The 27339-nt window shown below is 32.0% G+C and overlaps 2 protein-coding genes and 1 long non-coding RNA gene across 4 annotated transcripts; all 3 read right to left on the reverse strand.

The window, feature by feature from the left end:
- Window positions 1–1975: 1975 nt before the first annotated feature.
- LOC126679588 (transcription factor MYB93) lies at window positions 1976–3810 on the reverse strand. Its single transcript, XM_050374645.2, has 3 exons — window positions 3630–3810; window positions 3407–3536; window positions 1976–3162 (listed from the first exon to the last, which is right to left on the reverse strand). Exons 1-3 carry the CDS (start codon window positions 3760–3762, stop codon window positions 2460–2462), a joined length of 966 nt encoding a protein of 321 aa, XP_050230602.1. The 5' UTR covers window positions 3763–3810; the 3' UTR covers window positions 1976–2459.
- Window positions 3811–9374: 5564 nt separating this feature from the next.
- LOC126678027 (uncharacterized) lies at window positions 9375–13194 on the reverse strand. 2 transcript variants are annotated; one of them, XR_008790132.1, is made up of 3 exons: window positions 12905–13173; window positions 11177–11276; window positions 9375–9592 (listed from the first exon to the last, which is right to left on the reverse strand). XR_008790132.1 is itself a non-coding variant. In XM_050372921.2 (2 exons), the coding sequence occupies exons 1-2, from the start codon at window positions 13177–13179 to the stop codon at window positions 11198–11200; spliced, it is 354 nt and encodes a 117-aa protein (XP_050228878.1). In that variant the 5' UTR covers window positions 13180–13194; the 3' UTR covers window positions 11078–11197. The 2 variants fall into 2 exon arrangements, 1 of the variants encoding a protein (XP_050228878.1); XM_050372921.2 differs by lacking the exon at window positions 9375–9592 and having other exon boundaries at window positions 11078–11276; window positions 12905–13194.
- A 3161-nt stretch (window positions 13195–16355) lies between these two features.
- On the reverse strand, window positions 16356–20821 carry LOC126678115 (uncharacterized). Its single transcript, XR_008789648.1, has 3 exons — window positions 20641–20821; window positions 18116–18215; window positions 16356–16573 (listed from the first exon to the last, which is right to left on the reverse strand). It is a non-coding gene; the product is annotated as an uncharacterized LOC126678115 (long non-coding RNA).
- Between the last annotated feature and the right edge of the window lie 6518 nt (window positions 20822–27339).

The following is a 27339-nucleotide window of genomic DNA, read 5'->3' on the forward strand; positions in this document are numbered from 1 at the left end:
GTGGAATTTTGTGAGATGAACCCCATATATTATGATAATACGTTTTTTTAATGAATGATAATTAATACAATTAATTGTATATATTTTTTATGGGTTCAAAATTATAAGCTAACAACATAGCCATCATATTGTTAATATAACATATTAACATGTGTACATGTAAATTGATTGTAAGTAAAATAAATTATTTTATAAAAAGGATTTCCATGACATCAGAAACTTTATGTGGTATCCAAACAAATGGGGTAAGGATTAGGTGATGAAAATTTCACAAATCTATTAATAAGTACCATAACACATATAATAAAGAAAGAGTACTAGAAGAAGAAACCTAAATAGTTTAATCATTTTTATTTATTTATTTTTGTTTTATTATGTTTTTTTGATAGCCATCATCAACTTAATTATTTTTAAACACTTATAATCTGTAAAACAAATTTTACCCTTGCCAGAAAAAAAAAAAACAAATCAAGTCCAGTGAATCACTAAGTTAAATTTGCTTTGTTTAATTAGTTTGGTTAAAACATTAACTTTCATTATCAACATATAAACAGAAAATTAATGATATGATTTATTTTCTTTAATGTTTTTAAAAGGTTCTCATAATGATATCACGGCAGTTAATCGCTTGAAGGAAAAGGAATCAAAAGTTTTAAACTACTTGGCAAGGAACTGAAATTTGAATGCGATATTACTATTTATTTCTTTTGTTCGGGCGTAGTTTATTCAAATCTACCTCACCTATAATATACGAATAAGATTACTATGATTTGATTATGTTGTTGATTATTAATTACCATATCATCTGACTAATTTAAATAGCTTTTGGGAAGTTTCATGTGGCAACCCCTTCTGGTTAATTTGTAAGATATATCATAATTTACCAAGGAGGAATTTGGATAATTGATTTTGTGAGTCGCTAAACTTTCAAACTATTTAATTTTGATAGCTGAACTTTAATTTCTTTTATTTTAATAATGAAACTTTCATTTAATTTATTTCTACGATAAAAAAAAACTAAACTTTGATTTATTTCATTTTAGTGAGTAAAAAATCTTTTTTATTGAAATGAAATTATAGTTAATTAATAAGATCCACTACTTTTGAATTATGAAATAAATTCATGTAAAATTATAGATCTATGAGGACCTAGGTTAAGACAAGAAATTCTCCTATATTACAATGTACCTTTTATATTACGATTCAACCTAATTTTTGGACTTAGATACGAAGCACTAGATCTGGTTATATATGAAGTTTTAAAGGCCAGTTCTAACTGTATATCCGATTAGCTATGTCAGTTGTTCCAAAATCTAATGTTGTCATTAGTTGAAAAGTTACAGTGGATTATCACTTGTACAACTAATTAAGTATGTAGCACCTAATTGAGGCATGATTAGCTTGGTTTTGATGGAAATAACATATATTAAAATGATAGCATTTCTAGGAAAAATTACATCTGGCTGAACTTTTTATAAATTTGCTAATTTAATGTATACTTTTTTTAAACTTAGTGTTTGTATCAACCAAGTTCTTTTAGTCATTTTATAACGAGCACCAATATGCTAGAAAGATTAAAATAAATTCCATATTTACTTAAGTTTCACTGGCATATTAATAAAAAAAAGATGGTAGTCTGTGCAAATGATTATATCTAATTAAAATGATAAATTATAAAAATATATTAAAAATTTATTTTTCACTTTATTAATATTCTGGTGATCGAAAAATGGCTAAAACCATTCTTTCTATACTCTTTTAAAAAATTGAAATACTAATTTTTTAAAAATAAAAATTCAGACACAAAAATAAGAGATTCATAAAAATTGAAACATCAATGGTTCAGTTTTTTTGATTTTTTAATCATTTAATTTTAATGGATGTTAGCAAGATTTAGAGCAATTTGAAAGTGAGAGTATAAAATTCTGAGTCTATTTGACCTCAAAAAAAAAAAAAAAAAAAAACAAACTGGACCTGCCACACAAATTTATGGATCAAAATGATCCTTCTCTCACATTTATGTAGAAATGTAACAAATTTTTTTAAGGTATATACAAGATATGCATAACTGTTCTGTGTACAAGCATAAATGGACACCCCATTCATAGATATATTGTATGTATAAATGGAAGTTTAATTACTATAGCAACAAACTCAAGCAGATATGGGTAACTAATTCAGAGAATCACTAAATTTTCGAGATATTTTCTATCGATAACTAAATTTCAATTTATATTATTTTAATGATTGAATTTTAATTTTATTTCAACAAATGATGATTTTTGGTTATTACAAATCATTTTGGTTGAAATAAAATTAAAATTTAATTGTTAAAATCATATAAATGAAAATTTAATAATCAAAATAAATTAATCCGAAAGTTTAAGTGACTCCCAAAATTAATTACCGTATAAGCAAACTCCAAAACTCTTCTAGGTAAATGTTCCATATCATCATTACTAGGGAATCTCATGCAGAACAGAGTCTTCAAAAAAGAACTCAGGCCAATTAAAGCTAGAAGTGGTGGTGCTGCTGGCATCACCGGGAATGCTTGTTGAAGTCTCCGTTAAATTTGGAGGAACAGAATCAGTGGGCGACGGAATAACCCACGAAGAATCAGACGGGTTAAAATGATTATCTCCATGGCTGACCATTGTAGTTAAGGTGGACGCAGCAGCTTGGTCCATCTGATCACTATTCAAAAATGGTTGATAACTACTGAAAGTGACTTGTGGGTCAGATAGTTGAGGTAATACATTTGAATAGTGGAGTGGTTGAGAGGGATGATCAACTCCAAAACGATTCTCAATCTGTAATGAATTTGTGTTCAACAAATTCATAATAATTTCCATGTCGGAATTAGGGTTTGAGGTGAGTGAAGCTGCTGATTGGAGAAGGTACTGTAAATATTGAAGCTTAGCTAAGTGGACAGCTTCTGCTTGTAATCTCATTGCCTGTTCATCTAATGGATGAGCGTCCATTAATTCTTTTAGGTTCAATAGAGCCATGAGATGAGGCAAGGTGGCAAATATGTCAGTTCTTGGCTGGTGTGTCATTGGATCAAAACCCATCTGAATTAGCTTCTTTTTCAAATGAGTGTTCCAAAAATTCTTGATCTCATTGTCTGTCCGCCCTGGTAGGTGACTTGAAATAGCTGACCATCTAGAAACAAGAATCCAAAACGCAACTAATTAGGACTCATTCGGTACAGAGTATACTGTACAGAAACTTGTCGAGTTTTACGTTTTATGGTTCGCTTCTATTTTTTGAGAATATAAAATTATGAAACCTTATATTTACAATAGTTCCAGTATAAAATATTATTTCTCCGTTTTTCGTTTCAGTATTTATGTTTTCGTGCAATATATATAGTTACAAAAGAAGTGCATGGTCTAAAATTAATTACTTGTTTCCGAGGATGGAATGGAGATTAAGAATAGTTTGTTCTTCATCAGGAGAAAATTTGCCTCTCTTGATATCAGGTCTTAAGTAATTAGTCCACCGTAACCTACAGCTCTTTCCACATCTGTTAAGACCTGCACAAGAAATTAAATAAACATCTTATCTTACTCTGTTATGTTATATATATATGTATAATTAATGTATATATGATGAATACAAAAGTGGACCTGCAAGCTTAGGGAGAGCTCGCCAGCTTCCATGGCCACGCTTTTCAATAAAATCAACAAGTTTTTGATCTTCTTCAGGAGTCCATGGCCCTTTCTTCAGACCATTCTCATCACAACAAGGAGATCTCCCCATTTTTCTAAATTATATGTATTTATGCTCTTTGTTTGTGTTTTGCTTCCGCTTCTCCCACCAAACTACACCTATTTATACAGTCCCCATTATCCTTGATCAGTCTAATTACCAAATAAAATAGTTTTTTTGTTTGGTTGACTAGGATTATATGTGGACAATTCTACCCCTCTAGCCTATTTGAGTGACATCATGCGTATCTCCTTAAAAACTCCACTACTGAAGTATATAGCCAGGTTTTGATGTTAAATTTCCATCATAAATCAACTATTTAATGCATATAAAAAGAACTTTATTGTATAATTCAATATTGAATAATTTTCTTTTTTATAAATGATCGGTAGAGTAGTACATCCATAAAATAGTGGATGGAAAAAAACAGTTCAGAAGAGAAAAATCAAAACGAGTTACAAAAGCAGTTTAAACTATAAAAAACATCATTTCCAAAGTAGAAAAAAATCTGAATGATGATATTCATAAAAAGAAACCGCTCTTCAAATGCACTTGTAAACTAATCCATCATCGTGCTTTCCATAATTTTCAAGAACAAAGAAATCAAATAAGCTGCCACAACCTAACTGCAAGATTACTCCACTGAAAATAAAAACAATCAAGAGATAACAGAATTATCTAATTGATATTGCATAAGCAAAAAATAAAAGAACTAATCTTTCAACTAAAACTATAATGGATGACTATATGAACACAGTTTTCAACTTCATTACAGAGAGAGCAAGCTGCAATCTGAATAACACCTCTATGAACCAACATATCATTTTTATGATATGATCTCGAGCCAAAAGCCAAGCAAAAAATAACACCGCATGGCAAAAAATTATTATCCGATAAATAGTACTACAACTGGCTGCCATTTAATTATTTAATTTCGACTAAAATGGAGTTAGAATGATTTATGTGACTATATGAATATAAAATAAAAGTTGAAGATAATATAATTATACATTGGCTAATGGTACAAAAAATCTTTCAAGATTTTTTTTTTTTGTAAGCCCATCCGGTTTTCAAGGCTTCCCCCTGACTAATTCGGATCCGACCCGCGTCGCGCACCTGGCATGGTGAGTGAGTCTGCCAGTGGGAATTTTCTGATTCACAAGGACTCGAACCCGAGACCTTACTTAAGGGATACCAAGCCGCTTACCACTTGGACCAACTCCCATTGGTATCTTTCAAGATTTTTTAAAGAGGTATAAGTTTTTTTAGTTTTTTTGTCATTTCGACCCTCAATGTTTTTAAAAGGTGTAAAAAATTCTTTAAATTTTTAAAAATAGCACATAAGCCCTTTTAGTCTATTTTTTAGGGTTAAATATTTTTGAGGTCACCAAACTATAAGTTTTTACAAAACGGTTACCTAACTATAAAAAGTTATAAAATGGTTACCGAACTATAATTTTGTACAAAACAGTAAAAAGTTATAAAACGGTTACTGAACTATTATTTTTCTATAAAAAAATTATAATTTTTTTAGTTATTTCTATGGCTTTACTCAAGCGTGGAGTTTAGTAGCACTTTTTAAAAATCTTTGCCCAAATAGAAAGAAAATGCCTAAAAAACATATGTGCCTTTTCTGAAAAATTGAAGGATTTTTTTTAGTTTAAGTACTATGGTTAAAAAGAGACAAAAAGTGAGGAACTGCCGATTAAAATTACCCTACAATATCATGTACAGTACACATGAGATATTTTTTATCTTTGAATTGTAAAGTTTACTTATATAATTATATATTAAATTTACTAAAGTCTGATTTAGACAAAACTTAATTATAAGAAAAGAAATTAGTCGCACTTGTCTGTTATACTCATGTAAAATTAATATACAAAACAATAAATATATATTCTGTGATTTAAACAGATTACATGTACAAAATTTGTATGCAATTATTCGTGGTGGTAGGACCAAACACAAATTAGCAATATATAAACGTAGGCTAAAATTAGATATCTGGATTATGTGAAACGTGGTAGGTAGTTGTTCGAAGGAAAGCATCCCATGCACGCAAGGCAGTAGCTTCCATCACCGTCTGCATGGCTTCAACACGACGAATCAGTACTTAATTGTTTATCTCAATTTAATATTAAAAAAACATAAGCGCTAATTAAATGGACATCGATCCAAATGGTAAAATAATTATTCTTTAAACTGGATATTAAGTTACAATATTGTAAATAAAAAAATTGTGTTAAAAATGTACTCTTCAGTGGATTTTTGATTCGGAATTATCCAGATTTCTTTGGATACTAAAAATTCTTTTTTTTTTATATGGATACTAAAAATTCTTAAAGAAAAAAAAACATGTCATCTAATATTTATAAATTTTATAAGTGATGATATACTAAAAATCCTTAAAGAAACAAAACATATGCCATCTAATATCTATAAATTTTATAAGAAATAATAGTCATTATGGTCCATAAACTTATATATAGTACTAAATTAAACAAATTCATCAATTAAAGTCAAATAGATTAATTTTTTTAGAAACTGAATCCAAATAGATCTAATCAAAGTAATAAAAAATATTTAAATTAGTTTGGATCCATAAGACTAAAATTATAATTATTTTTAGATATATCTAATTTGAATGGATGAAATTGACCTAACATAAAATTTTGGGTTAAAATGGCTCTTACTTTATAATCTGGAAACGTAGTTTACCATATATTTATGAACATGCTATGATCACTCTATATATATTCACAGTACATATAACACCAATTTAGGGCGCCAGACAATTTTATTAGAAAAATATATGGATAAAATATTATATATTAGATCCTTAAACTATATATACACTTTTTGATTAACTGGTCCTTAAACTAAATTTTATTTGTTTCTAATCCTTGAACTTATATGTTTATTTATGTCTTTCGGTGGATCTCTGTTAAGAGTGCGATTCACCTCCAAAAAGGACGAGTTACTTGTTAAATAAGTTCCACATAACTAACAAAATTTCTAACAGAGATCCATTAAAGGATTTGAGGGCGCGTTGAGTTTAGGGACCAAAAAAATACAAAATTTAATTTAGAGACCAGTTAATCAATAAGACGTATAGTTTAAGAACATAAAGTGGGTTAAGCAAAAAATATTGATATAAACGCTGAAACAATAATATATCATTCACCATCAAAATTTCTGGTATTTTAAATCGTAAAAAATTAATAGATTATATGTTAAATTGGCAATTTTAGAAGTTTAAAATTACAAAATACAATGAGTTCATCATTTAATATATAATTAATCCAATAAAGACAAATAAGATATTTAAGAGAGTTGAGAGTAAAAAGTAACCCAATTGACCCAAAGGTAGAGGGGAAGTTGGTGCAGCAAACTCGGGTAATTGATTCTAGGGGTCACTGTACTTTTCATTAATTGCAAAATGGTGACCAAACTTCAAAATGTAACAAAATGGTTACTAAACTTTCAAATATGGGATTTTGGAAGGTTTTTAAGTGTTTTACGGCCAAATTATACATATGTAGTAATCATATTTTGATTATTTATGACAAATTATACCTTATATTTCATATATACACACAATCAACAAAAAATTGACTCGAAATATTTTTCTTCGGTGACCGAAAATCCTTCTATCTTAACATAACCAAATAGTATAGTAACTAAAATGTTACGTTTTGAAGTTCGGTCACCATTTTGCAATCTTTGAAAAGTACAGTGACCTCCAAAATCAATTACCCAGCAAACTCCCCCAAAAATCTAAACCAAATTTCCCTTTTTTGTAACCTAAAGACATTAATTCTACTAATGCTTTGAGAATACTTCAATGGCATTCGTTGATGCCTTTGTCCTCATTCTGCTTGTTTTACTTCACATTTTCTTTGCATGGAATCTTCCTATTTTCTATACTTAACTTAGCAGCACAAGCCACTATATATATATTTTTCAGGTTTCAATCTTCACCGTCTCAATCAACAATCAACATTTATACAAAAAAAAATCGAACAGTACTTGGTGTAGTTTTAAAATTAGAAAAATAAAAAATTAATCCTAGATTTTTCGATTGTAAATTTTTATATATTCTATTTTTTGTTGTTGGATAGATAATGGGTATATTAACTCATTTAGCTTTGTAACATACTGTATTTTTAAAAAGAAAACAGTTCATCAAAAAAAAAAAACCAAAACAAATAAGGCTATGTTTGGTAAACGAGTACTTACGATTATTACAAATCAATTCGGTAAAATAAAAACTCGAAATCAACTTGTTCGAGTCGACTTCTCGAACTTGAATATCATATAAAAAGATTTGTGAGTCTCCGAGTGTAAAAGCAATATATGTATCTCACACACACATAATATAATACTCCCTCCGTCCCAATAGAGTTGTACACTTTGCCTTTATCACACAGTTTAAGAAAGGCAATTATTGTTTATAAATTTTGTAAAGTTTTCTTTACTTTTCTTGTCATACCCCTATTTAATATAGGGACCACTAGCAATTTACTTTTACTTTATTCATTAGTGGATTTTAAATAGGGGTAATATAGAAAAATTGAGTGTAAGAGTTGGTTACTTTTTGAAAGTGGACAAGAGTTTTGGGACAAAAAAATTTCCCAAAGTGGACAACTCTATTGGGACGGAGGGAGTAATTTCTTTGCTTAATATATTTATTTTGTTATACCTTTCCATTTAAATTAGTTGAATTTTATGTTTTATCTTATGTTGGATAAAAATCAAACATAACACATAAAATAATGCTTTTTCATTGAATTTGAACTTGCTCGTAGCTTAGATATCATTCGAGTTTGAGAGTTTGAGGCTGTCATGATTACTCGAATTCGGCTCGACTCATTTATATAGTATGTGTTCGCAGGAAAATATTTCCAAACTCGAATCTTTGAATTTATAGATGGGTACTGTGTGGATCGATGCTTTAACCGGTTCGGTCCGAAAAGTTGAACAGGGTTTGATTTATCTAAATTAAAACATTAATCTGGAGATTAAGAAACCCAGGCGAGATTATTGTTTGAACTACTCCTACTGCTAAGTTAACCAACCGCGGAGGTTGGGGATAGAAAAGCGCAGGGCTTTGAAGTTGTATTTGTTGATTGATTTGAGTTGTAGCTAATACAAACCTAAAGCTAGCTATTTATAGGGGACAAACCCTAAAATAGAAAACCTAGTCTAATGAGATACAATCTCTTATTTAGATAAATATTAAGCTAAATAATTAAGATAATGACTAAAAATAAGATAATGACTAAAAATAAGATAACTACTAAGCTAAGATAAGAATAAAAGGATAGTTGATGGCTTTTGGGCTCAAAAACCCGAATTAGCCCATATGAGCTCTTTTTGGGCCAGTGTAAACAATGTCCCCCACGTCTTTTTAGCTGGATGTCAAGTAAGCTGAAGAGACGTATTTTTATCACATGTGTCTTGAAACTTTGACATCTATTTCAGCCGATCAAAATAATCGTCTCATCATTTAAGATGCAAATGTACCCGTTTTATTGGACTTGATCGGCTGTACAAATAATACATCTTCTGTCACGACCCGAAATCTCGAGTCGAGACCGGCGCTAGGGAATGGGAGTGGTTGCTCCGAAACCCGTAGCAAGCCTGAAAAACACTATAAATTTTTCGCTTTTAAAAGAGACGTATGACACATTTATTAAATAACTGATGAGATAAAACATCAGAGTTTTAAATGTGCTTTAAAACATTTAAATACAATAAGACTATACTAGTCTACTGCGGACAACTAGAACTTAAAACCTTCTTTACAGCCTTTTATCAAAGTAGACTTCCGAGAAATAAACGTTCGGAAGCCTTCATCAAAATCGGACCAGCTTTCCTGAAAAATAATTCCACAACGTGGGTCAGATATACTGGTGAGTTCATGCCGTTACAAATAAATATTTCATAAAGTTAAAAACCGTTTTATATTTAAAATAACTTTATGTATTTTCGAAATCCTTTGAAAACATCTTTAAAACAATTGAAGTCTGAGCTCACACATAACATATTTCAATCAAGACTTCAATATCAAAGAATGTCAACCATATACGTTGACCTTTAAATTAAACCACATTTCTCAAATTCGTCCATCTACATTGATGGCGAAACTTATCAACACATCATACATGCATAATCTTATGGGACCGATAGCACAGCCAACCGATCAACCATATCCACAACATACATAAATCTTAAGGGACCGATAGCACAGCCAACCGATCAACCTTATTCACCTGAGACCGATAGCACAGCCAACCGATCTAATACACACACACACACACAATATTATGGGACCGATAGCACAGCCAACCGATCAACCATATTCACCTGAGACCGATAGCACAGCCAACCGATCTAATACACACACACACACACAAAATATTATGGGACCGATAGCACAGCCAACCGATCAACCATATTCACCTGAGACCGATAGCACAGCCAACCGATCTAATACACACACACACACAATCCTGACATCGATAGCACAGCCAACCGATGTAACACACACACACAATCCTGACATCGATAGCACAGCCAACCGATGTAACACACACACACATTCCTGACATCGATAGCACAGCCAACCGATGTAACACACACACACAATCCTGACATCGATAGCACAGCCAACCGATGTAACACACACACACATTCCTGACATCGATAGCACAGCCAACCGATGTAACACACACACACAATCCTGACATCGATAGCACAGCCAACCGATGTAACACACACACACAATCCTGACATCGATAGCACAGCCAACCGATGTAACACACACACACACACACAATCCTGACATCGATAGCACAGCCAACCGATGTAACACACACACACAATCCTGACATCGATAGCACAGCCAACCGATGTAACACACACACACATTCCTGACATCGATAGCACAGCCAATCGATGTAACACACACACACAATCCTGACATCGATAGCACAGCCAACCGATGTAACACACACACACATTCCTGACATCGATAGCACAGCCAACCGATGTAACACACACACACAATCCTGACATCGATAGCACAGCCAACCGATGTAACACACACACACAATCCTGACATCGATAGCACAGCCAACCGATGTAACACACACACACACACAATCCTGACATCGATAGCACAGCCAACCGATGTAACACACACACACAATCCTGACATCGATAGCACAGCCAACCGATGTAACACACACACACACACATTCGAGCATAAACAATTGCATAATAATTTTCAAAACTATGTGTGTACCTTTCTATATCAAAATAATATATAGATATAGTATATACATAAAACATACATCGATACAAGGCATGTAAACATATAACACCGCAACACATATATCACACAGTATGTTAAAATATGAGACTTTACGAATACCGAAATGTAAAAACATGTACTCACAGAAACCGTTTAACTACGGTATTACTCCGTCAATGCTCCTTTAAACAACTCCGTTAATTCCCTTGGTCCTCCGACTCGATAGCTCGACAACTTGTCGAATCTAGTTAGGATCAAAATATTAATTCTCTTAATTAATAAAATCCTAACTCTAGAATTAACTCTATACAATATTAATTTAATTTAATTAATTAATTCTAATCCCCAAATAATTTCTTATTTAATAAGTTCATAACTTATTTTATTCATGTAATTTTTTCTTTACTTATCTCTTTTTACACATAAAACCATTATTCAGAAATATTCATTTAAATATTTCATTTTTCATAAATATACTTTATTATATAAAATATATTTCCTTATATCAATAATACTTTCCACTTCAAGGTTAATTATTTAAATTTATTAAAACATCCCCGTATTATCTTAAATTCCACTTTTGGTTAAAATACCAAAATACCCTCAAACTTTTCAAAATTGACCATTTAGGTCCTTTCGTAATTCAATCGATTTTAATATCGACAAAATTACTTAAAATATCCAAAATCATTTTACCTCATATTATTAACAAATATAATCTGGAAACTTTGGCTAACATACCATGTAGCCTTTCAACTTTGGAAAAATACGATTTAACTCAAAAACTCTAGTTTTTGGCAAACATATCCAATTCTTTCAAAAATCATCAAGATTCTTTAAAATTCTCAAAATCATTTCACATCAGATTATACACATCAATAATCTGGAAATATGGTTAAAATACTGATTGGTCCTTTATTTTTTTTTTTAAAAATACATTTTAAACCTAAAACTTTAAATTTTGACAATCAAGTCCAAATCAATTGAAAATCACATCAATCAATCCTTTAAATAGTCTAAGCTTACTCATCAACTCAATTTTATGATCTCACATTTAATTCATAGACATGCAACACAATTTAGATTAAAATCGAAACTTTTAATTTCTTAAGTATTCATCAATTATGGATAATCCAATCAAATTAACCAAAACATATTTATTTTAATTATCATACTAAAACAGCAGCCCCAAAATTAAAATAAATTATTTTTCATAATTTTAACAATTTTAACAATTTAAAACCGTATAAACAATTAATAATCAAAACCGATTATTAATCCGTCAAAACACCTCAACTAAATCAATTAAATTCCATAAATAATCAACATATATATTTCATACATTTTTCATGAATAATTTCTGTCCAGAAATTAAAATGACAAAAATACCATTTTTAAACATTTTTTTACCGATTAAACTATTATAAAAATTAAACCCGATTAACAAACCATTAAAAATTCACCATTAAACATTTATTCACCATCAATCCAACATCTAACTCAAACATAAACCAATTTATTTCCAGAAATTTAAAATCCATTTATTTATCATTTTTAAGCGATTTTTAAGCCTTTAAAACTATTAAAAATCGAACTCCAAACCATTAAATTAATACCCGAAATGTTTAACATTTTTAATCCACAAAAATCACACTTTAAAGCATATTTTAACCTCATGAAGTAGATCAGCCCAGAAATTAAAAATAATAATTTAATTTCACGGAAAAATTAATTCAAAACCGAATATATCAAAACTATACACAAAAACCGAATTAAACACAATTAAACCACAAATTTCAACAACTAAAACACATAATATAAGCTTATTAAACATCAGAAAATAAACACAAAGTTTTGAGCTAGCGATTATACCTTGATCCTACATGCAATTGTAGATTAGTAATTAGCGGGTGATTTCCAACGTTTTTCGTTAAGGAATTATTGAGAAATAACAAATGAATAATATAGCTAAGGGTAAATGGTGAGTTGAGAGCATTCAACAATGGAGGTAAAAGAAATTTGCTGGAAATGAAGTGGGGAAGAAGACTTAGGATATTTATTAGTCTAGGCAAAATTACAAGTTTGCCCTTGTGGCAATTTCGTAAATAAAAGTAACTTTTGCAATATTCGAAATTAAACTTTCTCATTAATTTCCGAATAGTATTTCATGAATATTAACCTCCAAATTATCATCTCGGGATGTCTATTTTATTTTATAATAAATTTTCTTTATTAATTCTGCAGTCCAATTGCAGTCCGGCTAAAATATACTTTTTCGTCCAAAAATTCTCAAATTTATTCCTTGGACTCCAAATATATTAATAAGCTTCCTCGATTATTTAAGTTCTCAATTTGAACTTAAATAATACGTTTCCTTAGTCCTGATTACTTAAATCCTGACGAACCCAGCGGTTCGATTTGAGCTGCATTGTTCTTTAAATTTCTGGACTGTTTTTCATTCAAATTTTATGAAATAAAATTCATAAAATTGAAGAGGACGTCGATAGCTTCGATTTGACATATAGATCATCGAATTCTGATGTCGGAATAGGAAGATATGAATTTTAGAAATTCGTCATTCCAAAATTGTCATATTATTATACTTATCCAAAAAATTTCAAAATAATTTCTTATGATTCCAATATTTTTATGGGCTTCCCTACGTATTTAAATTCTCCATTTTGAATTTAAATATCCCTTCTTATAATCCCGATCGTCCAAATTACGACATATATCTTAATTTAATAATTCAAAATTCCGGGTTATTACATTCTCCCCTCCTTAAAATAATTTGTCCTCGAATTATAATATCACTTACACTCCAACATTTTCTTTCCTACATCATCAATACTTCTTTGGAGACTTTTCCATTTAAGTCTCAGAATATTTCATACCATATTGTTCATTACTCTATAAATATATCTCCTTATTTAGGCCTTACAAGGTATATTTTCCTTGTCCTATTCCTTTCTTTACATTACAGAGCCAATGTCTCAGCGTACTTACGTTAGAAACTTATCTATTTAAAATCACTTTGTTTTTCCACTTATAAAATCATGCCATAATTGTGCACCGGTGTGATGACTTCTCTCATCACCAAGAGTTGCAATGACATTACTCTTTTTTTTTTTCAACATACAAAATGTACATGATGCATGTCCTAATAGTGAACATAATATGAATGTAGTGATGCAATTCTATTCGTGCCAATGCAATGCCGGCATAAATCGTCTCCGGGCACAATCATGTGTTTATAAAACATTCCTTTTTCATTAAACACATTTGTTTTTATAAAAATGGCGCCATCGTAAGTTTCTATAGACATAGGGCTCTGCGAAATCACTTATTCCAAAAGATTTTTATCTTCTCTTCTCTTATTTGCCTTGAAGTTTGGTTTCCATAGCCAAAACATTCATCTCTGACTTCGTTCAGTTGTGAGGGGTTAGGAATTTTACCAAATTGGATTAATGCGCTTTCCAGTTGTCTTACACCGTCGACAACTTGCACAAAACTCCTGTCTCTCTGACTCAACAGTCCTATAAACTGAGGTCATAATCCCTTCACAAACATGGGGTTTACTCCGACTCGATCTGTCATCAAGTCTGGAGCAAATCTGCTCAATCGATTAAACTCGGTAACATATTCCTGAACAGATCTGTTACCTCGAGTTAACGATAACAGTTTGTCCCGGTTACCTTCGATTACCGCAAACGGTAAGAAGAAATCCTTATATCTGGTCACAAACTCTGCCCATGTTATATGACCCATTATTGGTCCAATTACTTGTCGAAACCAATCCTTGGCTGGACCTTTCATCGACATCTCCATTAACAACATTGTCTGTCTTTCGTTAGCTTGAAGTCTATGAGCATTTTGCTCGACTTCTTCCAAAAAGTCTAACGCATCACTTGATCCATCAAAATCCTTTGGGTTCAGTTTTACGTATGCTAACACCAGATCTCTATCAAAATTTCTCTCTTCTCATGCTGGTGTTGCATCTACTGTCCTATTATTAACACACAACTCCACCAATCCGTAACTTCTGTTATTAACTGATGTATATCAACATTGGGTTGTTGCGGCATTCCTGGTGCCTGCACATTCCCAGCTTGATATGTTACAGGTCCTTCTCGACCTCTACCTTGTCCACGGCCTCTATCCGCCGGTTGAACTGGTACACGTTCATTATCTAAGGCTTTTCCTAAAGTCTCGTTTAATCGCCGTGCGCTTGCACGCACTCGCATATTTCTTTGCTCAGCCATTCTAAAGCACAAATAAATCTAAACGCGTTCTTAATAACATGATATACGTATCATGTTCGCAAAGTCTTTATCGTATACGTAGTCGCGTCTCATTCTTACTTTACGAATTAAGCTCTAATAAAATTTTCATTCGTCTATGTCATATATGGCTATATTTCACGTGTTCTATACGTTTCATACACACTATTCCATTGCATGCACATAACAATCAATCACATAACATGCACATAATCAAATCATAGCCATCACCAATACATAAAAATTAGGTTCAAAAAAAAAAACCCAATTCATTCATGATTTACTCAATCATAACACATTCCATAAGTCTCGAGAGTATACTACTCTACGTAGACTAAGCAATACTCAAAACATATAATCATTCAAGTAAACAATTCTCAACACACATGTCAACATATATCATACATATAAGCCATATCCTAATGATAATCAACTCATTTAGAAATTCTCGGCTAAAGCACATAACGCAAGTCTCGTGAGTATATCTCTCTACGCAGACTTTATCACATTCGAAAGCATATCACTCCTTTCAGTGATTACGCTATAAACATACCACATCAATTAATCAATCATACTCATAATAAACACACATTTCATAGATAATATGAGTCTCGAGAGTATACAACTCCTCGCAGACTATATACTCGAAAGCGTAATGCTTACTCGAGTAACCATAAACATATATTGTGCTAACACACATATCTAACACATATCCTGACACCACACATAGGACAAGACGTTTTGAAAAACATTTGAAAAACCGATGAAAACGTTTAAAAGACATGACTGGAAATCCTATAATCCGCAGTAATTCCTAACTTAGCCTAGTGACATTGTATATTGCTCCTAGGTAACACAACATCTACACAGACTAGCAGTGGTATCTCTGACCAACTGCACTCAATTCCCATATTAGCAGAGGTAACTGGACCAACTGCTCTGATACCACCTTTGTCACGACCCGAAATCTCGAGTCGAGACCGGCGCTAGGGAATGGGAGTGGTTGCTCCGAAACCCGTAGCAAGCCTGAAAAACACTATAAATTTTTCGCTTTTAAAAGAGACGTATGACACATTTATTAAATAACTGATGAGATAAAACATCAGAGTTTTAAATGTGCTTTAAAACATTTAAATACAATAAGACTATACTAGTCTACTGCGGACAACTAGAACTTAAAACCTTCTTTACAGCCTTTTATCAAAGTAGACTTCCGAGAAATAAACGTTCGGAAGCCTTCATCAAAATCGGACCAGCTTTCCTGAAAAATAATTCCACAACGTGGGTCAGATATACTGGTGAGTTCATGCCGTTACAAATAAATATTTCATAAAGTTAAAAACCGTTTTATATTTAAAATAACTTTATGTATTTTCGAAATCCTTTGAAAACATCTTTAAAACAATTGAAGTCTGAGCTCACACATAACATATTTCAATCAAGACTTCAATATCAAAGAATGTCAACCATATACGTTGACCTTTAAATTAAACCACATTTCTCAAATTCGTCCATCTACATTGATGGCGAAACTTATCAACACATCATACATGCATAATCTTATGGGACCGATAGCACAGCCAACCGATCAACCATATCCACAACATACATAAATCTTAAGGGACCGATAGCACAGCCAACCGATCAACCTTATTCACCTGAGACCGATAGCACAGCCAACCGATCTAATACACACACACACACACACAATATTATGGGACCGATAGCACAGCCAACCGATCAACCATATTCACCTGAGACCGATAGCACAGCCAACCGATCTAATACACACACACACACACACAAAATATTATGGGACCGATAGCACAGCCAACCGATCAACCATATTCACCTGAGACCGATAGCACAGCCAACCGATCTAATACACACACACACACAATCCTGACATCGATAGCACAGCCAACCGATGTAACACACACACACAATCCTGACATCGATAGCACAGCCAACCGATGTAACACACACACACAATCCTGACATCGATAGCACAGCCAACCGATGTAACACACACACACATTCCTGACATCGATAGCACAGCCAACCGATGTAACACACACACACAATCCTGACATCGATAGCACAGCCAACCGATGTAACACACACACACAATCCTGACATCGATAGCACAGCCAACCGATGTAACACACACACACACACACAATCCTGACATCGATAGCACAGCCAACCGATGTAACACACACACACAATCCTGACATCGATAGCACAGCCAACCGATGTAACACACACACACATTCCTGACATCGATAGCACAGCCAACCGATGTAACACACACACACAATCCTGACATCGATAGCACAGCCAACCGATGTAACACACACACACATTCCTGACATCGATAGCACAGCCAACCGATGTAACACACACACACAATCCTGACATCGATAGCACAGCCAACCGATGTAACACACACACACAATCCTGACATCGATAGCACAGCCAACCGATGTAACACACACACACACACAATCCTGACATCGATAGCACAGCCAACCGATGTAACACACACACACAATCCTGACATCGATAGCACAGCCAACCGATGTAACACACACACACACACATTCGAGCATAAACAATTGCATAATAATTTTCAAAACTATGTGTGTACCTTTCTATATCAAAATAATATATAGATATAGTATATACATAAAACATACATCGATACAAGGCATGTAAACATATAACACCGCAACACATATATCACACAGTATGTTAAAATATGAGACTTTACGAATACCGAAATGTAAAAACATGTACTCACAGAAACCGTTTAACTACGGTATTACTCCGTCAATGCTCCTTTAAACAACTCCGTTAATTCCCTTGGTCCTCCGACTCGATAGCTCGACAACTTGTCGAATCTAGTTAGGATCAAAATATTAATTCTCTTAATTAATAAAATCCTAACTCTAGAATTAACTCTATACAATATTAATTTAATTTAATTAATTAATTCTAATCCCCAAATAATTTCTTATTTAATAAGTTCATAACTTATTTTATTCATGTAATTTTTTCTTTACTTATCTCTTTTTACACATAAAACCATTATTCAGAAATATTCATTTAAATATTTCATTTTTCATAAATATACTTTATTATATAAAATATATTTTCTTATATCAATAATACTTTCCACTTCAAGGTTAATTATTTAAATTTATTAAAACATCCCCGTATTATCTTAAATTCCACTTTTGGTTAAAATACCAAAATACCCTCAAACTTTTCAAAATTGACCATTTAGGTCCTTTCGTAATTCAATCGATTTTAATATCGACAAAATTACTTAAAATATCCAAAATCATTTTACCTCATATTATTAACAAATATAATCTGGAAACTTTGGCTAACATACCATGTAGCCTTTCAACTTTTGAAAAATACGACTTAACTCAAAAACTCTAGTTTTTGGCAAACATATCCAATTCTTTCAAAAATCATCAAGATTCTTTAAAATTCTCAAAATCATTTCACATCAGATTATACACATCAATAATCTGGAAATATGGTTAAAATACTGATTGGTCCTTTATTTTTTTTTTTAAAAATACATTTTAAACCTAAAACTTTAAATTTTGACAATCAAGTCCAAATCAATTGAAAATCACATCAATCAATCCTTTAAATAGTCTAAGCTTACTCATCAACTCAATTTTATGATCTCACATTTAATTCATAGACATGCAACACAATTTAGATTAAAATCGAAACTTTTAATTTCTTAAGTATTCATCAATTATGGATAATCCAATCAAATTAACCAAAACATATTTATTTTAATTATCATACTAAAACAGCAGCCCCAAAATTAAAATAAATTATTTTTCATAATTTTAACAATTTTAACAATTTAAAACCGTATAAACAATTAATAATCAAAACCGATTATTAATCCGTCAAAACACCTCAACTAAATCAATTAAATTCCATAAATAATCAACATATATATTTCATACATTTTTCATGAATAATTTCTGTCCAGAAATTAAAATGACAAAAATACCATTTTTAAAGTGGACTACTATTTACCGCCCCAAATAACCACCCACCGCCCAACTTTTGACCAAACTACCCCTAACCTATTTTCAGTTTTTTTTTTAAATCAATTCTTTCAATTCAATTAAAAACCCAACGAATATTCAAGCGGATTTATAATAAAAATGTTAAAATCGACTAAAAATAAATCTAACAATTAATCGGTTTTAAATTTGTTCATTTAAAAATTTTTAAATTTTTTTTTAAAATTTTTTAATGGACAATCGCCCTAAGATGGCGATGGTCCAATGGACCATCGCCATCTCCTGGCGATGGTCCATTGGACCATCAGCTTTGGCGATGGTCCATTGGACCATCGTCCAGCTTTGGCGATGATCCATTGGACCATCGCCAAAGCTGATGGTCCAATGGACCATCGCCAAAGCTGATGGTCCAATGGACCATCGCCAGGAGATGGCGATGGTCCATTGGACCATCGTCCAGCTTTGGCGATGGTCCATTGGACCATCGCCAAAGCTGGACGATGGTCCATTGGACCATCGCCATCTCCCGTCGATGGCCCATTAAAAAATTTTAAAAAAAAAATTAAAAATTTTTAAATGAAAAAATTTAAAACCGATTAATTGTTAGATTTATTTTTAGTCGATTTTAACATTTTTATTATAAATTCGTTCGGATATTCGTTGGGTTTTTAATTGATTTGAGAGAATTGAATTTTTTTTTTAAAAAAATGAAAATGATTTAGGGGTAGTTTGGTCAAAAGTTGGGCGGTGGGTGGTTATTTGGGGCGGCGAATAGTACTACCCTTTTTAAACATTTTTTTACCGATTAAACTATTATAAAAATTAAACCCGATTAACAAACCATTAAAAATTCACCATTAAACATTTATTCACCATCAACCCAACATCTAACTCAAACATAAACCAATTTATTTCCAGAAATTTAAAATCCATTTATTTATCATTTTTAAGCGATTTTTAAGCCTTTAAAACTATTAAAAATCGAACTCCAAACCATTAAATTAATACCCGAAATGTTTAACATTTTTAATCCACAAAAATCACACTTTAAAGCATATTTTAACCTCATGAAGTAGATCAGCCCAGAAATTAAAAATAATAATTTAATTTCACGGAAAAATTAATTCAAAACCGAATATATCAAAACTATACACAAAAACCGAATTAAACACAATTAAACCACAAATTTCAACAACTAAAACACATAATATAAGCTTATTAAACATCAGAAAATAAACACAAAGTTTTGAGCTAGCGATTATACCTTGATCCTACATGCAATTGTAGATTAGTAATTAGCGGGTGATTTCCAACGTTTTTCGTTAAGGAATTATTGAGAAATAACAAATGAATAATATAGCTAAGGGTAAATGGTGAGTTGAGAGCATTCAACAATGGAGGTAAAAGAAATTTGCTGGAAATGAAGTGGGGAAGAAGACTTAGGATATTTATTAGTCTAGGCAAAATTACAAGTTTGCCCTTGTGGCAATTTCGTAAATAAAAGTAACTTTTGCAATATTCAAAATTAAACTTTCTCATTAATTTCCGAATAGTATTTCATGAATATTAACCTCCAAATTATCATCTCGGGATGTCTATTTTATTTTATAATAAATTTTCTTTATTAATTCTGCAGTCCAATTGCAGTCCGGCTAAAATATACTTTTTCGTCCAAAAATTCTCAAATTTATTCCTTGGACTCCAAATATATTAATAAGCTTCCTCGATTATTTAAATTCTCAATTTGAACTTAAATAATACGTTTCCTTAGTCCTGATTACTTAAATCCTGACGAACCCAGCGGTTCGATTTGAGCTGCATTGTTCTTTAAATTTCTGGACTGTTTTTCATTCAAATTTTATGAAATAAAATTCATAAAATTGAAGAGGACGTCGATAGCTTCGATTTGACATATAGATCATCGAATTCTGATGTCGGAATAGGAAGATATGAATTTTAGAAATTCGTCATTCCAAAATTGTCATATTATTATACTTATCCAAAAAATTTCAAAATAATTTCTTATGATTCCAATATTTTTATGGGCTTCCCTACGTATTTAAATTCTCCATTTTGAATTTAAATATCCCTTCTTATAATCCCGATCGTCCAAATTACGACATATATCTTAATTTAATAATTCAAAATTCCGGGTTATTACATCTTCAATAAAAGCCGATCCATTATCTCCAGTGTATTGGAATTGTAGGTCATGCACTGGCCACATCACTAAATTGCATGAATCAAGACACATCAGGAATGATTCGGCCAACTAATTTTTCATGCAAATCAACTGCCACCTATGAGAGTCAATCAAGTCTTTTAACCATGAATTTTTCATATGCATAAGTATTGACCTATCACTTTGCCGATTAATATCACCATGATATAACAATATCATCAATCGGCCTAATTCCAATTTCTTGCCCACTGTTGGGATTTGGAAATATTTAATATAACCACAAGAATGGCCACACACTTTAGCCGAATATTTTGAATATTCCTTGATCGGCCATCAATTAATTTTAGTGGGTGAATCAAACTTTTTAATCGATGCCCAACAAAATTTTAGTAGCCGATCCAACTTTAGGTAAATCACGAACATAATTATTTGTCCCCTCCTCATATATTTGGTTCAGATTTTTGACGCTGAAGTCGACGGTCGTTTTTCCAGCGGAGGGTACGTCGGTCCCTTTTTACAGCTGTAACTCGACGGTCATTGTCCCAGCGGAGGGTGCGTAGATCCCTTTTGCAGCTGTAACCCTGACTTGTCGCCCATTGTCGTGATCGTCTTCAAGTCTGAGTCTGAATCGCCTAACGATGTGCAACCTACTTCGGATTGGGCTCGGCTACGTGAATGAGTGCACCTGTAACTTTTCTTCGTCGTTCCGGTTTTTGTGCTCACCATAAACGCGTCCCCAGTGGAGTCGCCAAAAGATGTTCGCAGGAAAATATTTCCAAACTCGAATCTTTGAATTTATAGATGGGTACTGTGTGGATCGATGCTTTAACCGGTTCGGTCCGAAAAGTTGAACAGGGTTTGATTTATCTAAATTAAAACATTAATCTGGAGATTAAGAAACCCAGGCGAGATTATTGTTTGAACTACTCCTACTGCTAAGTTAACCAACCGCGGAGGTTGGGGATAGAAAAGCGCAGGGCTTTGAAGTTGTATTTGTTGATTGATTTGAGTTGTAGCTAATACAAACCTAAAGCTAGCTATTTATAGGGGACAAACCCTAAAATAGAAAACCTAGTCTAATGAGATACAATCTCTTATTTAGATAAATATTAAGCTAAATAATTAAGATAATGACTAAAAATAAGATAATGACTAAAAATAAGATAACTACTAAGTTAAGATAAGAATAAAAGGATAGTTGATGGCTTTTGGGCTCAAAAACCCGAATTAGCCCATATGAGCTCTTTTTGGGTCAGTGTAAACAGTATGATTTCCAACATGTAATTGACCTCAACAAATAAGAATCATGCTTCCCTAACAAGCCAGCTGCGCTTCTTTCAAACCTAAAACACTTAATTAAATCGTCATCTAAATTCAGTGTCAATATCAATTTCCACCAGCCAAAGTGACAGTTACGCAATAAACAAATCTTTTGGTCATAATTGTTCAAAACGATCCAATTTTTCTCACCATACAATTGTTAGTGAAGTGTTCAAACACACAAATGAACACTAGAGTTTGATATTTCAACCGAGGTTCCCTGTCGGGTGGACCATGAAAGGATGTCAGATATGATCGGATCTTGTTTATTGTTTTCATATTTAAGAGTCAGCTAAACAAACTCGTCTTGCTTCCTCATTTGGGTTTCTAACCAATTCTCTACTAAATCGCCACACCCCTCACAGCCATCATTGGTCAAAACGGCCACGTATAATGTCTACATATGTCCCCATGCACAATTGATTATAAGAAAAATAGATGTTACTACAAAACAGAATTCAGATTTGGTTGATTCATATAACATTGCAATCAGGAAAAAAAATAGTTAGTTTTTTGATTTGTTATTTAATTAAAAGCTGACTCAGTTGGACAATGATTTATAATTTGATGAAAGATTTTAAATCTACCATGTATTCAATAAACTTATGTAAATATTTCTCGTGTTACATATACATATAGGTTAGTTATAAGCTTCTGATTTACACTATAAGCTTTTTTATGTTAATCATCATATACTCCATTTATACTCCAAGAGAGAGGAAAAAGAGTATGCGGTAACTTGTGTAAAGCAATTCTCGTGGATAACCTAATGAAGACTATAAAATCTCACTGCGATTGCAAGAAAGGACTTGGTTGACTTTGATTTAACTCACCAATTTAACTAACCTAATTACTCTTAAACGTCATTTCTTACATAAATTCTTACTTTAGCTAACTGATTTAAGTAAAAACTCCACAGATGCATGCTTGTGTCACCTGCGAGTACATTTATTTTCAAATGCAATGCTATATCACCTTTTTATTTTCTTCTTTATGAATAAATATATACTTTTTGGGTCTATAATATTTATTTATTGTTTTTCTATTATATTTTTCACTTTAAAATATTAGATAAATATTTAAAGCTATTTTTCCCTTCTAATTTGTCCATTTCAATAAATAATTTCATAAGATTAAAAAGACTAGTCAAATATAAAAAGCTAGTAATTAATAGGGTCAATTTATAAAAATGTATATAAATCAAAATATATTTATAATTTTTTTAATTTATATGAAATAGACTAAGGCGATAAAAATTATGAACTGAAAAGAGTAAATCTAAGAAAATAAATAAATATCTCTAATGAAGATTGCATTTTCTAAAAAATGAAAAAACTATTCTAGATTTAACAATCAAACTCAAGTAGGTGCTAGGTCATATCAAAGAAGATTGAACAAAAAATGTATTAAAAATTAATCACACATGTGAATTATTTATGAGATTGTAAATCAGAAAGCAGTCTTATATCGCAAAGTCGGGCATTAATTTCTGCAATTATTATAATTAGATTTTAGATTGTCTTTTTAAGAAATAATAACAACAATAACCAAAAAAATAAAATTCAGCATTTTCATGAATAATAAGAGAACATGAAGTTTCGATGATAAAATAACAGCAATAAGTTAATCATATCCGGATCATTTATTAAATAAATTATTTATACTCAGCTCAACCAGAATATCCAACTACATAATGTGCCTTGCGTTGCCTGAACTTGTTAGCAGTGACATCATAAGAGCAACTAACAAGAGAGGGCCAATCACAGATGGTAAAAAGCTGATAAACAATTCGATTTATAACGCATTATTGGACTATAGATGCATTACATTTAATATCAAATTCATGGTCATATTTTTTTTTAATGAAAGATAGAATTACACTAGGTTAGGTGTTAGCAGGGTTAGCAAGATTATTCATCTTTTAAACAGCCCACTGGCTGCCAGAGGGAGAGTCGAACCCCTGCGAAGATACATAGTAAGTAACCCATTGGGCTATATCTCACCTGTCATGGTTATATGATATATGAGATATAATTGCACTATAATAAAATCTACGAGTGTCCATCAGTCCATTCAGTTTGATAGTAAAAATATTAAAATCAATGAGTTTTTGAATAAAATAAAACTGAACTAAAGCGTAAAATTCAGTTTATTTCAATTTTCTATTTAAATAAAATATAAAAAAATTATTATTTTTAATTTTAAAGAAAAAATAAAATTTAAAGAAATATGAAATTTCAAAATTAAATCTAAATTAACTATAATATATCATACAATTTAATTATTTAAATAGATAAAAATTTATATATATGTAAATATGTAATATCATTTTTTGGTATTTTAATTTTTTTTAATTGAAAATCAAATCAAACCAAAAATTAAGTACATTAAACTAATTTTTTCAGTTTAATTTAATTTGTTATTTTTGTGGGTTCGGTTTGGTGCACCCTAACAGCATGTAGTTGTATAATGAGAACTTGCAAGTGAAATTATTATTATATGTAAGATTATACGTGCTATCACATGAATCCTTTGTTGATTAGCTAGTAAGAATAAATTAACAATTAGTATATAAAGACTGAAATTATTGAAATATAATAACTAAAGCCAGAAAGTTGAGAATAACGTTCAAATAATTTACAATTGCGTCCACAGTCCACTTGTTTAACATATAATTGATCCAAAGTTTATCGCATAACCACTCCCATTATATACTCTTAACAGTTTTTTTTCCTTCTATATATAATCATAAATCATAATGCATTTGCATTAATAATGGCCTCAACTATCATTTTATAATTATAAAGTCCACTAAATTAATGACATTAACCACACAATTTCACTTCTTGAACGGGAAAAGATCATAAAATAATTGACTATCAATTTTTTTGGGGGAGCTGCTGCTTTGACTTTTATTATTTTCTAGTAGTATCTAATTACGAAGGAGGATAAAATTGTAAATTTTGTATCACAATAAAACTGTAAATCTTTGTATCACAATAAAATTGTAAATCTTTGTGTTCCAACAAGTCCGAGAATTTAATTAACATATCGAACCCAGACAAATATTCGAATTCACCAAATTAACTTAGATAGTAATTTTACAGGCCACAGATGCTCGTGCAATGTGTAATAACGCATTATTGGAGTATAATGTTTTGTTTAATTTTTTCTATGAGATCTGAACTCAAGTTTTTTTAAAAAATCGCCTGATAATATATAAATAAATACTCTAAATTAATTTTGAGGACTATAATTAACATGTTGTGCTCTTTCATAATTGATGGATACCGAATCCTATTGTAAATATAATGGAGCCGAGTCGCAGGAGATCCACTCTCAGACGATACCGGACTTCCCCTGAAGACCGAAAGATATGAAGGAGATACCGAATCTCTAAGATTCGGTAACACGCTAATAAAGACCGAATCCCATATGATCCGCCAAGAGCGCGTCAGGTCCGGGATTCGGGTAAACGACTAAGTATGGAAATATTGTCCTATTCGGACACAAACACTACATATGGAAAGATAAGCTCTACTTTAGGAAGATAAGACTATTTAGGAAGACGTTCCTAAATAGGACTCTTATCAGATTAAGGTAGATCCCGACAAATCAGGAGAATATCTACGATACGGCCGAATCCCTACAAAGTAGGATTCACCTGCCTAATACAACTCTACTAGGTATATTCGACTACTATAAAAGGAGCACGAGGTATGCCTAGAATCACAATTACATTCATATACTCAAAACGCTGCTCAAAGCTCTAAACTGACTTTAGCATCGGAGAGTTAATCGGACAACCACCGTCCGGTTAGCTTCTACCCTGTTTTGCAGGTTCACTCACCGGTTCAGAAGGCAGACTCCATCAATTGGCGCCGTCTGTGGGAAAAGCTTAACTAAACTTCAAAAGAAGGAGCTTTTCTGAACTCAAAAACAAATCTCATTGAAGAAGATGACTTCTGAAAGAGTAAACCTGAAAGACAAACAACCAATGGACCCAAAAAGCACTCCGGAGATAATCAACGTGACGGAAGACGGGCTTCACAACTCCGGGGAAAAAAGCAACACCGGAGGGCCCTCTTTCTCAACACCCCAGTACCAAACTAATCCAATAAGGGGAAGCATCCCAATTGCTTTCAACCTAGGCACTGAAGAACAAGCACCAAACGCAGCAGCACAAGACTCACACAACGAAATGCTAAAGAAGATACTGGAATCTGTACAGGCAAATCTTGACAGATTGGCTAGCGAAGCCAAAAGAACAAACGACAGACACGAAGAAACTATGAAAATCCTAAGGGAAAACTTCAGCCCTACAGCTCCCAGAAGAAGAGAAAGAACAGAAAATGCAAACCCAGGCCGACGAGAGGCAAGGGCAGAAAACAATAAAAGCAAGGAACCCCGAACCAAAGGGAACGGAGAAAGAAACGAAGCAAGAAACCAGCGAGAAAATAG

This window comes from Mercurialis annua, linkage group LG1-X (genome assembly GCF_937616625.2).
Source record: "Mercurialis annua linkage group LG1-X, ddMerAnnu1.2, whole genome shotgun sequence".
In the NCBI taxonomy this organism is placed as follows: Eukaryota; Viridiplantae; Streptophyta; class Magnoliopsida; order Malpighiales; family Euphorbiaceae; genus Mercurialis; species Mercurialis annua.

What these genes read in the sequence shown, in the direction of transcription:
- LOC126679588 (XM_050374645.2), bottom strand. Translation starts at nt 3,762, where the DNA reads ATGGGGAGATCTCCTTGTTGTGATGAGAATGGTCTGAAGAAAGGGCCA. An exon ending in AGCTCTCCCTAAGCTTGCAG is followed by an intron (nt 3,537 to 3,629) that starts GTCCACTTTTGT and finishes TTTCTTGTGCAG; the next exon opens with GTCTTAACAGATGTGGAAAG. An exon ending in CATTCCATCCTCGGAAACAA is followed by an intron (nt 3,163 to 3,406) that starts GTAATTAATTTT and finishes TCTTGTTTCTAG; the next exon opens with ATGGTCAGCTATTTCAAGTC.
- LOC126678027 (XM_050372921.2), bottom strand. Translation starts at nt 13,179, where the DNA reads ATGAGAAAGTTTAATTTCGAATATTGCAAAAGTTACTTTTATTTACGA. An exon ending in CAATTGCATGTAGGATCAAG is followed by an intron (nt 11,277 to 12,904) that starts GTATAATCGCTA and finishes GATCCTAACTAG; the next exon opens with ATTCGACAAGTTGTCGAGCT.